Genomic DNA, 13,743 nt, shown 5'->3' with positions numbered 1-13,743 from the left:
AAATTTCTAAGACCAGTAATTAATGCAGCGAAAATCTTGTTTCTTTAAAAATGGGGCACTCTTGTTTGAAACAAAAATTAAAATAGCCTCAGTCTGGAAGATTTTTCTGAGAACAGGAAACAAAACAATGCAACAAAAGTTTTGTAAATAAAACTATGTATTTATGTGATTTTATAAAATTAAAATTGCCTTCATCTAGAAGGAATTCACCTATATCAACGTGCTGATGAAAACAACCTGTTTTTTTTTATGGATTTAAAAATTAAAATGTCTACCAAAAAATTTATATACATATATATATTTATTTATATATATATATATATATATATATATATATATATATATATATATATATTAGAATGTAAAGAAATTATCCATTTGTTTTAATTAAAACACTTTAAAATAATTTTAATTAGAATTTTTGTATTAAAAAAAATGCACCAGACATTAAAAAATAAATCTTGCTGTCGAAAAACCAAACAACTGTTATGGATTTCATTTTTCGAACACTTCCTCATCTTCGGTGTTTTTTTCACTACATTTCAACCGTGTCATCCTTCAGCCTTCTTCAGGTGTATCTCGAACTCGGGAACTGTTTTTTTGGAATTTCGAACCAAACCCTTTATTGTTACGGGGGTACCATGTTCTCGTTCCATTCAGGCCGTCCCTGCTGCTACCGCTTAATGCTGTTGCTGCTGCGTCATCCTAGAACTATTGACAATTAACAAACAACTGTTTTCTATGTTTGTTTACAAAGTGCCATGTGCATGTGTGAAGGTCAAGGCTGGAGTCTTTACACCCTACTTGATCCGAATATTCTTTTGTTAATGCTTACTTTCTTTAATAAAAAATCTTTGTTTCATGAATGACATCTTCCCATTGACGAGTAAACTTAAAATACAGTACAATGAAAGGTTTTCATCCACTTCAAGCAATTTCAAAAATATTCCCAAGTTATAAGTAAATATTTGATATATTTTTATCAGTCACTAGCAGACAACACTTGCATTACTCAGCAATGAATAACAACTTGTGTACTCTTGCTCTTAGTTCTTAAATGAAACATAGTTGTTTACGCATGTCCAGCATGGACACAGACCATGCAATATTATCATAAAAATGCCCTTATACAAAATACCATCATTTGAATTCCTTGTGAAATATTTAATCTTGATATAGAATTGTTTTTCAATTGTAACCCTGGGTAAAAAGACAGAGAAACCACATTTGTTATCAGTCAGTTCTGATTATTTTGAAACAAGATTTTTTAATAAAATAGTGAAGCAAGATAACTTAAAGAAAATCGGGAGCGTCTGTATTATAATAACGAAAAAAATGTTGAATTTCAAGTGAATCAAATGGTACCTACATAATTTGAAGGTCTAAAATAGTAACATATCCAAAAATTATGGAAAACGATAAGATAGAAAAATGAATCACTAAGATCCAATACTGTAGAAATGAGACCATTATGTGTTTGTCAAAGTTTGTCATATATGCATTGCTATTTTTTTTTTTTTTTTTTTTTTTTTTTAAAGAATTTTGACCAATCTTTATCGGTAAAATGTTCATTTTACATGCTGGTATGTGTTGAACAGTTTGTAAAAATCAATTTCTAAATTATTTATCCTCTTTCTCACAAGTACATCTTTATCATGTTCTATGTTTTCTTTGGCATTTTTTTCTGTAAATTGACCCTGCTACTTCAACTGTTCTGCATCTACAAACCTAAGGATGCTCACTGATTATTTGAATGTGGCTAAACCATCAAGCTTTAGATCGAGTTGTCTCGGTTCAAAACCAAACAAAAATAAAAAGTTGAAAATGTAAATATTTTAAGTGATATTACCTTTCTTATCATATTTGTAGTTAGCATCAAAACATCTGTGCCATCATGAAAACTCTGTGAAGCTGCGAGATATCCGATACGCTGAAGAAGAAAACAGTTTTAACATAAAATATGATTACAGCAAAGATTTGATTTATATGGACAAATAATGGATCAATTATAATTGATGCACCCCAAAAGCATAAACAATCAAAAGGACATGTTGGTCTAGTACCATTCCCCGCCTCTTTTTTTATTTTTTTATTTTTTAATAGTTCCAGTTAAAGAAAAACATAGACGTTTTATTTTTTAAAGTTAAGAAATTAATAAAAAAATAAAGTTTTAATCATAAAATGTTACAAACTTGTTTTTAAACCAAACATATAAACAAAAAAAAAACAATGAAATAGTTTACAAAACTTTGTTTTATAAACGTTGGAAATTTATAAATAAACAAAAGGGGGTATCAAATATTTTAAATTGAAAGCCATATTTAGTTTCATAGGGAGCTAATCTATACAAGTCCTGGAATTGAAAAGAGTTTAGCCGATATGTATAAGTCTTGAACTTTAAAAGTTTGCAGACAAAAGAGCCAAGATCTTTCTTATGTGGACACCAAAAATTATGTGCAGGAATTCTACAATATCCAATATTATGGAGCAATTCCGGTTTTTGATTGTTTGCTAGCAGAAGATGGCTCCATTTGATTGGTCAATTCCTATCGCCAGTGTCTTTAATTATTTTCTCAAATTATAGCACTTTCATTATATCAAAAATATTGCAACAAAATATTTATTTACAAGCATAATCTATATATCTATAAAAGTGAAAGCGTCTGTCTGTGTGTACATTTCCCTACACAATAACTGTCAATTTTCAGTCTACAGACTCGAAATTTGATATGCAGGGTATTGAGATTTGGGGAAAATCTTTGTAATCCATTTTCGGCCAGAAACTTGGCTGTTAAGGGATACAACTTCAACGATTTGATCTGAGAACTCTACCAAACTCCTCTGCCAATTTTGGATATAAAAACTGAAATTTTAGATATAGGTTCCTTGGACATGGATCTAACTTAATTTAAGCCCAAAACAATAAATGTTAAGGTCATAATAGGTGTCAAAGTAAAAAAAAAAAATTGACATCTGCGGTCTCTACCAAATTATTCAGACAATTTCTGGTCTAAACATTCGAAATTTTGCATAAAGGGTATTCAGAGATAGGGCAAGATTTTTAATTGGTTTGGGTCAAAAATGTGAGCTACCAATATATAAACGTATGTATGTTTGCATGTCTGCATAAAACTCTTGACAGAGTCGACAGATTTTCACAAGATCAGTATCATTTTGAAGCTCGACCCTTCAGATGACAAATACCAAAAAATTGGCTAAAAACATTAATTTCTTCATCCTCAACTGGGTTCTTTTCTACAGGAAGGAATCGCTTTTGCCGATATTTTCGAAAGCCATCCCCTCTTTTCGATTGTCTAGCCTTAATTTAAACCTACGTCACTTCCGGTTTGGCGGTGGTCATAACAGCAAAGACGTCACGTTTTTTTCCCCTGTTCTTTTCCTCCTTCGCAGTACGGGTTCAAGTCTGCCTTCCTACTACCACTTTTTTGGAGGGGGGGGGGGGCTCAACATACACCTCCAAATACCCGAGCAACGCCGGGCACCCATGCTAGTAAAGTTATAAAAATAAGTTTTATTTAGAAAACATTTTAAAATAAACAAAATAAATATTAAAAAAAAAAAAAAAAAAAAAGCATTGCAGGTATCCTTATTTACTTGCCTATCCACTAAGACAAAATTAGACAAGTTCAGTTTTTAACAAAGAAAATCCAGCTTCCCAAATAAGGGAACAGAATGAAGGTGAAAACTAAACTTACCTCATTTTTATTCTTAGAATCTTTTTGAGATGAGCAGTTTATACATTTATTTGTTTGCAGACTATTATCCTCATCTTCTAGTTATTGTTTCACAACATTTCGGCCGATTATGCCTCTGGCCTTCGTCAGGTGATGAATTGCAACAAGATAGGAATGCTGAGTTTTAACTGTATCCTCTCCAATCCTTCCCATAGCCGGCCAGAGGATTAGTTTGTCAAACATGGTGAAACAACAACAACCATGGAAGGCAGTAATTACTGAGGATACAGTTAAGAGACTCAGCATTTCTATCCCGTCACAGTTTACCACCTGACGAAGGCCAGGGGAATAGTTGGCTGAAACATTGTGGAACAACAACTAGAAGATGAAGATAATAATCTGCAAATCTATATATCTAAAAAAATTGAAATTGTGTGTCTGTGTCTACATTTCTCTACCAAACTACTCTGTCAATTTTCAGTCTACAGATTAGAGACTTCACATAAGGGGTATTAAGATTTGGGAAAATCCTTTTTAATCAATTTTCAGTCAGAAATTTGGCTGTCAAGGGGATCAAAGTTCAACGATTTGACCCTTGAAAACTATCAAACTCCTCCGCCAATTTTGGGCCTAAACACTTGAAATTTTAGATGTAGGTTACTTGGACATGGATCAAACTTTAATTTAATTTGAGCCCAAAACAAATGTTAATGGGACAAAATTGGGGCCAAAGTTTAAAAAATTTTACCTCTGTAATCTCTACCAAATTACTCAGCTAATTTTTGGTCTAAACATTTAAAATTTTACATAAAGTGTATTCAGACATAGGGCAAACTTTTTAATTGGTTTTTGACCAAAGATTTGGCTGCCAATGTGTCAAAGTTCAAAAGATTTGAACTTTGCAATCTCTAGCTAACTATTTTGCCACTTGGATCTAAACATTTAAAATTTTACATAAAGGGTATTCAGACATGCAAGCTTTTTAATCAGTTTTTGGGCTAAAATTTGGCTGCGAAGAGGTCAAAGTTGAAAGAGTTGATCTTCGCAGACTCTACCAATTTTGGGTCCAAACACTTGAAATTTTAGATGTAGGTTACCTAGACAAGAGTAAAATTTTTAATATATATATATATATATATATATATATATAAAAGTTATGAACAGTACATAGGGCTCCGAGCAAAGCCGGGCTGAACTGCTAGTAAATAAATAAATAAATGTAAAATTACCTCAGTCTAGAAGGATTTTTCTTCATTAACCGAGTAGAGGAAAGATGAAATGCAGTATAACAGATACTGCACTTTGCTCCTAGCTAAAAGATGAAGGACTGTTTTTAAAAAAAAAAAAGGGGGGGGATTTTCTGCGTGCCTTTTCAATACAATCCAATATTTAAATATTTTTTGTAAAAATATTTTTTTTAAATCATTAAATCTTGATTTGTTAATTTATATTTATTTCATTTGTTTATTATAAAAAATTTTTGTAAATAAAACTATGTATTTTTTAGAATTTTATTTTATTATGCTTGTAAATAAATCTGAAGGTTTTTAATTCTCTCTCACTACAAAAACTTAAACACCAGGGTCGGAAAGTGGGATTGAGAAGTCAGTGCTCCCAAGGACATTCTGACCTGCAAAAAGTGCCTGAGCAGTCACGTCAGCATTCCCCGGTAAAGGCCCCTCAGGCGATTAGCAATAAACTAAGCGCATCTCAAAGAGAGAAGGCAAAGCCTGGGATGATAGACCTCCTAGAATTGGACAGAACTATCATTACATCGCACCGTAATCAATAGGGACCAGATTATTATGGGAATGCTCTCTTTGTTGATTCTGGGGGCCAAGGATATCTACTTATTTCAATGTTTTTGGTTTTAAATTGTTTCATTTGATCACACATTTTGTTTAAAAAAAAAAAAAAAAAAAAAATATTTTTGATTGTTTTATTTGATTAAAATAAAATTGGTTTTTAGAAAAATCAAAAGTTTAAAAGTAAAAAACGTTTTGTAAAACATATCTGAAGTGCCTTGTTTATAATTCAATTTGGTAGTAAAATAAACAGAAACTGGTGCCAAGCTAACGTGTTTTTTCACTCGTTTATGATTTTAACTTGTCTATGCTAAGGCATAGCATGTTCTTATGTATGTGATCACTTTTCCAACATTAAAAAAAAAAATTGGATCATCTGATGCAAAGTAGTGATTGATTTATCTTATGCTATTAAGTGTTCTGGCGTAGTTAACAAATCCTATATTCATTGATAGAGATTGTCGGACTGACTTCCTCATCTTGGTTGTTATTGTCACAACGTTTCGGCCGTTTTGCCCTCCGGCCTTCATCAGGTGTTTTGTATCGAACTGGGGAACCGTTTGTTAGGAGTCTCGAACCCAACCCTTTATTATTATTACGGGGGTACCGTGTTCGGACTCCAGCTAGGCTTTGGGACATATTTGCTGATTCTCTGTTTTTTAAGATAAACTAGCTGCGGACCTCTCCATAGAAGAGCGCACATGTGTACCATTGCCAAACTTAATGGAAATGCTGACATTCTGCATAGAAACAACCTACTTCAGAATGGGTACTGACCTATATCGACAAGAGGAGGGACTAGCTATGGGCTCGCCATTATCACCAGTGATGGCGAACATATACATGGAATATTCTGAAGACATAGCCTTAGGTTCAGCTCCCTTAAAGCCCACCATGTGGCTAAAACACGTTGATGACACCTTCATACTCTGGCCCCATCAGGAAGACATCCAGGCTCTCCTAGACCATGTGAACTCAATAAGACCATCGATACAGTTCACAATGGAGAAAGAAAAAGATAACCAACTGGCCTTCCTTGATATACTCATATCACGCACAGAGCATGGGTTTAAGACATCCGTATATCGCAAGCCTACCTTCACCGGACAATACCTAAACTTCAACTCCCATCACCCATACAGTATCAAACATGGAATCGCACGCTGCTTACAACATCGAGCAGAGACAATAAGTAGCGACACCAATACATACCACCAAGAAATGGTCAGGTTGAAGAATACCCTCCATCGTAACAACTACCCCGATAGCATACTATCCACCAGACGTGTTAATAGTATAAGAGAGGAGAATGAAACCCAAAAACCTCCAACGGTCTGCCTACCATACATACGAGGCATCTCCGAAAAGATTCAGAGAATATGTGCCCCCTACAACATCAGTACGGTATTCAAAAGCGAGTCAACACTCAGACGACACCTGGTACGAGTGAATCCCCGCATGGATGAGAACATGACCAAAAACTGCATATACCCCATCCCATGCAGTTGCAGAAAGGTTTACAAGGGTGAAACATGCCGCCCCCTTAAAGTAAGGGTGGAAGAACACCGAAAAGCGGTAACTAAAGGGGAGACGGAAAAATCGGGTATAGCCAACCATGTCTGGATGGAGAGGGGGGACCATCGCCCCCTATGAGATGAAGTAAAAATAATAAACAGAGAAACCCACTGGAAAGTGAGAAAACTTAAAGAAACAGCTCACATGCTCGGACATAACAACCTACTGAGCAAACCAAGCGTAGAGCTGAATGCAATTTGGACACCTCTGATAGAGAGAAAACCTTGAATAACAACATAGGTTTAACATTAACAAAAACCAACTAAGAATTGTCCTAGTGACATATGGCCGAGTGGTCCTATCAAAGTTTACAGTTACCCAAAAGGTGCTGAGTTCAATCCTGAACGAAGGCAGTGAAAAAGTAACATTAAAAAACAGAGAATCAGCAACTAGCTGGAGTCCGAACATGGTACCCCCGTAATAATAATAAAGGGTTGGGTTCGAGACTCCTAACAAACGGTTCCCCAGTTCGATACAAAACACCTGACGAAGGCCGGAGGGCAAAACGGCCGAAACGTTGTGACAATAACAACCAAGATGAGGAAGTCAGTCCGACAATCTCAATCAATGAAAACACCTCATCTCAAAAATACAGACAATTACTATCCTATATTCATGATATGGATTTGTCTGGTCCTATGTAAGCCTAACATTCTTGCTGTCGAGTAGAGAGTACACTTGCAGTTTAACTGCTCGTAGTGAACACCAGGACTTTCACCTTAATATTGTGACCCCTAACCAGGACCACAACATTGGCAACATATGGATTAAAAAAAAAAAAAAAAAAAAAAAAAAAAAAAAAACACAAGGATCTCCTTTGGATAAGCAACCAACTTCTGGTCAACAAACTCATTTTTCTACTTTCTTTGATGACAATGACAAAAAAAAAACCCCAAAAAAACAAAAACAAACAAAAAAAACCCACTTCAGAAAATGGTATTTTTCAAAACACCCCGAGTAGAAAAAAAAGATATGCTTTTTATTGCTAAAAAGAATTGACCTAATTCATTTCTAACATTTTTAATTGCCAGAATTTTTTTTTTTATCCATAAGCCTTTATTTTTAGACTGTTTGTTAAAATTGAACAGTTTTTGTTTTAATCATACAGAGAAAAACAGAAAAGAAAAAAAGAGATTATTTTTCTTGTGGGCTGACCCATATCAAATATTGCTTGTACAAATATTAAATTTTTTTCTCTTTGCTAGAAATCATATTCAGTTTACAGTATATATTTGATAAAAAAAACTTTTTTACTGTGACCAAAAATTTCTGTCAATAGGCTGCATGATTTCCTTTTCTTGGTAAAACAACAAGAAAAGAGAAAACATGTATATCAGCTCTATGAAGGATTGAAACCACATTCATTCCATTACGAGAATGCAGGACAACAACACGAATACTCAACTGGATTTTTTGCTATGGAAAGTTTTCAATTCATTTTGTGGGCGATAAAATGCTTCAGGTTTTTTTCTTAAGAGATTTAAAATAAATTCTCAAGTATCTTTTGTTCTCTGTAGAAAATTGAACATTTTTTTCTGTTAAAAACCACATGGATGTGACTTTTTTTTTTTTTTTTTGTGAATATCTTCTCCGTAAAGTCACAGGTTTGTCTGGTGAGGCAATTTATATTTTCAATATGGAAGAACTTTCAAGGCAACTAGTTGAAATGATACAGTTACAACAGACCACGACTTTGAAATAAAAACAAAGAAAAGGAGAAAGAGAAAGAAAAAACAAAAAAAAGACTAAGAGACAGGAAGGGAAAAAAAGAGGGACAGAGAGAAAAGAGCGAGAGAAAAGAGCGAGAAAAAAGAGAAAGGAAAAGGGAAAGGGAAAGGAAAAGAGAAAGGGAAAGGAAAAGAGAAAGGGAAAGGAAAAGAGAAAGGGAAAGGAAAAGAGAAAGGGAAAGGAAAAGAGAAAGGGAAAGGAAAAGAGAAAGGGAAAGGAAAAGAGAAAGGGAAAGGAAAAGAGAAAGGGAAAGGGAAAGAGAAAGGGAAAGGGAAAGAGAAAGGGAAAGGGAAAGGAAAAGAGAAAGGGAACGGAAAAGAGAAAGGGAACGGAAAAGAGAAAGGGAACGGAAAAGAGAAAGGGAACGGAAAAGAGAAAGGGAACGGAAAAGAGAAAGGGAACGGAAAAGAGAAAGGGAACGGAAAAGAGAAAGGGAACGGAAAAGAGAAAGGGAACGGAAAAGAGAAAGGGAACGGAAAAGAGAAAGGGAACGGAAAAGAGAAAGGGAACGGAAAAGAGAAAGGGAACGGAAAAGAGAAAGGGAACGGAAAAGAGAAAGGGAACGGAAAAGAGAAAGGGAACGGAAAAGAGAAAGGGAACGGAAAAGAGAAAGGGAACGGAAAAGAGAAAGGGAACGGAAAAGAGAAAGGGAACGGAAAAGAGAAAGGGAACGGAAAAGAGAAAGGGAACGGAAAAGAGAAAGGGAACGGAAAAGAGAAAGGGAACGGAAAAGAGAAAGGGAACGGAAAAGAGAAAGGGAACGGAAAAGAGAAAGGGAACGGAAAAGAGAAAGGGAACGGAAAAGAGAAAGGGAACGGAAAAGAGAAAGGGAACGGAAAAGAGAAAGGGAACGGAAAAGAGAAAGGGAACGGAAAAGAGAAAGGGAACGGAAAAGAGAAAGGGAACGGAAAAGAGAAAGGGAACGGAAAAGAGAAAGGGAACGGAAAAGAGAAAGGGAACGGAAAAGAGAAAGGGAACGGAAAAGAGAAAGGGAACGGAAAAGAGAAAGGGAACGGAAAAGAGAAAGGGAACGGAAAAGAGAAAGGGAACGGAAAAGAGAAAGGGAACGGAAAAGAGAAAGGGAACGGAAAAGAGAAAGGGAACGGAAAAGAGAAAGGGAACGGAAAAGAGAAAGGGAACGGAAAAGAGAAAGGGAACGGAAAAGAGAAAGGGAACGGAAAAGAGAAAGGGAACGGAAAAGAGAAAGGGAAAGAAGAAAGAGAAAGGGAAAGAAGAAAGAGAAAGGGAAAGAAGAAAGAGAAAGGGAAAGAAGAAAGAGAAAGGGAAAGAAGAAAGAGAAAGGGAAAGAAGAAAGAGAAAGGGAAAGAAGAAAGAGAAAGGGAAAGAAGAAAGAGAAAGGGAAAGAAGAAAGGGGAAAGGGAAAGAGAAAGGGAAAGAGAAAGGGAAAGAGAAAGGGAAAGGGAAGGAAAGGGAAAGGGAAGGAAAGGGAAAGGGAAGGAAAGGGAAAGAGAAGGAAAGGGAAAGAGAAAGGGAAAGGGAAAGGGAAAGAGAAAGAGAAAGAGAAGAGGAATTCAGCAAAAAAATACTGAAAATGCAATCACAGGCAAAGAAATAATTGGAACTATTCACTGTGTATACCATGCACTGGATAATATGGATATATTCTACGTCTTTGACAAAGTCTGGCATGAAGGGCTTCTGATAAAAATTAAATCATACAGTATTACTGGACAAATGCTAAATATAATTAGATCTTTCTTAGACAAGAGAAAAATCCAGGTTGTCCGTCATGGATGTACATCAAAACAGCATAATATTAATGCAGAAGTGCCTCAAGGATCGATCCTTAAACATTTACTATTTCTGATATTCATAAACAACCTCCTTGATAACATTGTGTCTTAGATGGGTATATTTGCTGATGATACAATGCTCTATAATAGTGAGCTATATAATAATAGACATGAGGGAAAAACAGGTATACACATATCAAGGCAATGGAAGAATCGTTAGAAAACGACCTCCAGTCCATAGTAGAATAGGACCATAAATGGATGGTAATATTTGATGCTACTAAGACTAAGCTTTTTTCCTTTAACAATTACAAGAAGCTTTCTTAACCACAGACGGCCATAACTAATAACACCCTACCCGAGAGCTCTTCCTCCAAACTCCTTGGCTTAACATTCACAGGCAACATGAACTGGAATAAAATACATTGAAGACATTGCAAAGGCTGCTGCAAATAAGGTGAGTTCCCTCTACCATGTTAGAAAATTACTCACATTCGAGAGTATCCTATATCTCTACAAAACCACAATTCGCCCATGTACGAAGTATAATGGCCACATTTGGGCTTGTGCATCTATCACGAGACAGGGGCCAAAACAGACGATCAAATCTAATAGGTCCTGCACTATCGGCCAAGCTCCAACCTCTGTACCATCACCGTAATATTGCATCCCTATGCTTGTTTTACATTTTAATCAAATGTGCTCTGATGAACTCATCGCACTTGTACCTCGTTGACGTACATACCACCAACAAAGCCATTTAGCAATAAAATCTCACCCTTTCACTGTAGAAGTCCTTAGATGCTGGTAACCCTTCTGCTCTAATAGCTTTGTCTCCCAGACTGCTAGATTTTTGGAATTCCCTCCCTGTTACCTGCTTCCCTGACTGTACTGACATGCAGGAATTTAAATGTAATGTAAACCAATATCTTACTCATCTTCTTGCATATTCCCCTGCAAACATGGTTCCAAATAGTATCCCCTTACGTCTAAATGGCAATATGCCTCATTTGCTATGAACAGGAATAAAAAGAAAAATTTATATACATTTTGGTACAAAGAAAAATGTAAAGTTGGCATTTTTACTTACCTTGAAGGTAAACTTAGAAGAACTCATAACTTCTATGACATTGAAAGCAGCCCAGCTGATATCATATCCCAGCATTTGTAGCTAAAATAAAAAAAAAATATATATATATATATAAGTAAAAAACAATTACTTTATAACCTAATTTTTTTTTTATATCATTTTTAAAAATAGTCAACAAAATAATTGTTTGGAGAAAAAAAAATGAAGTAATCTCTACATTTATTTTTACTCCGGGCTTTATGAAATCTTTGTTCAGACATCTAATTCACCAGGAGTAAAAACTAAAATACACACTTCATCAATAATATTAGAGGATTTAAATGAACAAGCATAGCTCTAGTGTTGACTTATGTGTACCTAAAAAGTTAACTCTTGCAGTTATTTGCAGAAAAATGGCACATAAAAATTGAAAAGTGTTCTTTAAATATGCAAGTTGCAAAAAGAAACAGAAATTACACAACTTTGAAACAAAATTGTCTTTGAATTACTTTTTGTAAAGAAATGCGGAACATTTTTTTTTTTTTTTGAAAAAAAAAAAAAAAACAAGACTCGAAAACTTCTTTCAAAATCATAAATAATAAATATACAAACAACTATTTATCAGTTTCTAAATTTTTGAGATGAGGATTGATAATTCCTATTTGGCTTAATCATACTATTGTTCTTATCTTGAGTGTTATTTGTACGTTTCGGTAGATATAACCTCCAACCTTCTTTAAGTGCATCTTGTGGAATTTCGAATAGAACTATTTATTTAATCTACACAAGGACCTGTAGTTCAGTGGATAAAGTACTTGGCAATAATCAGTTGTAAGTTACGCTCTTAAAGTCCTAAGCCAACTGGAAGAGGAAGCACGATTGGTGAGTTTGTACTGCAATGCCAAGAAAACAGATACAGACCTTTAATCACCCAATTGCAGTGAAAGCACTTGATAGGACTCTGCTCAAAGTTGTTGAAAACTTCAAGTACCTTGGAGCATGGTCAGAAAGCACCGAAAAAGATTTTTAAGTAAGAAAAGCACTGGGATGGAATGCATGTCACAAGTTGAGGAAGATATGATCATCCCCTCTCTCAGAATAGTTGAAAGTAAGACTGTTACCACAGTAGAAACAGTCCTTCTCTATGATGCTGAGGCATGGACTCTTACAGATGCGCTGAAGAAGAGACTGGATGGCTGTTACACACGGACGCTCAGGATGGCCCTCAATACATCATGGAGGAGCCATGCAACAAACTAACAGCTTTATGGTGACCTACCATCAGTATCACCGAAAGTACAGCAGAGAAGGATGAGAGTAGCCGGTCACTGCAGGAGACACAGCGAAGAGAAAGTCAGCAAGCTAGTTCTCTAGATACCAACAGATGGACACCCAAACTGTGGTAGAAGAATGACCTACATTGACAACCTGCGACAGGACACAGAATTAGAAAGTGTTCGGAACCTGCAAACTATCATGCGAGATCGAGAAAACTGGAGAAGTTGTGTAGACTTGATGGTGAAGCATCCTGAAAGATAACGGAGATGAGAAGAGGTGAAGTTACATTCTCCTGGAAGTTGAAGGTTCAATCATTAGTGTGTATGGCATTCAAAATACAATTACTTAGTCATGGCTGGCGGAATGAGAGCAGGTTAACTTCATGGCTTAGATAAAGGGTTCCGTTCAAAATTCTGTGCAGCTTCCAGAATTCAGCAAAAAGATTCAGAGTTCAACAAGATACATTTGAAGAAGGCCAGAACTTACATCGACTAAAACATTGCGTGAATAACACTCAAGATAAGAACAGTAGTCAGATTAATCCAAATAATGACAAACTCTTTATCAGAAATTACGAAAAACGGTACTAGTGTATTCTTTGAACCAGACGTAACTCAGCATTCGCTCGGTTTTCCCCAGAACATGACGTCAACAGCCAGATTATGCAGAGCATTGCCAATGTAAAAGAAAATAGCAAAATATTAAATATGGGAAAAAAAAAAAAATCTACTGTAATTTAAAATTTTTATTAACTGTGTGAAAAAGTTATAAGAACCAAATAGTAAAAGAAGTAAATTCTTCATTTCCAAGTGATTCTAAAATGAATTTTTTTGAGTGCT

General features: G+C 35.3%; 1 protein-coding gene across 8 annotated transcripts in view; it reads right to left on the bottom strand.

The window, feature by feature from the left end:
- LOC145280020 (AP-3 complex subunit delta-1-like) overlaps nt 1-13,743 on the bottom strand; it is a 388,277-nt gene that overhangs the window by 147,950 nt on the left and 226,584 nt on the right. For all 8 annotated transcript variants that reach the window (XM_080131661.1, XM_080131662.1, XM_080131663.1 and 5 more), the window contains 2 exons: nt 11,648-11,728; nt 1,850-1,930 (listed from right to left, as the gene is read on the bottom strand). In XM_080131661.1, the coding sequence (XP_079987787.1) occupies nt 1,850-1,930; nt 11,648-11,728 (162 nt within the window). The remainder of the gene's footprint in view (nt 1-1,849; nt 1,931-11,647; nt 11,729-13,743) is intronic.

This window comes from Euprymna scolopes, chromosome 7 (genome assembly GCF_053919585.1).
Source record: "Euprymna scolopes isolate OS-2025 chromosome 7, ASM5391958v1, whole genome shotgun sequence".
In the NCBI taxonomy this organism is placed as follows: domain Eukaryota; kingdom Metazoa; phylum Mollusca; class Cephalopoda; order Sepiida; family Sepiolidae; genus Euprymna; species Euprymna scolopes.
Note: the sequence above shows the minus strand (reverse complement) of the source record. Positions and strands in the feature narration are given on the sequence as shown.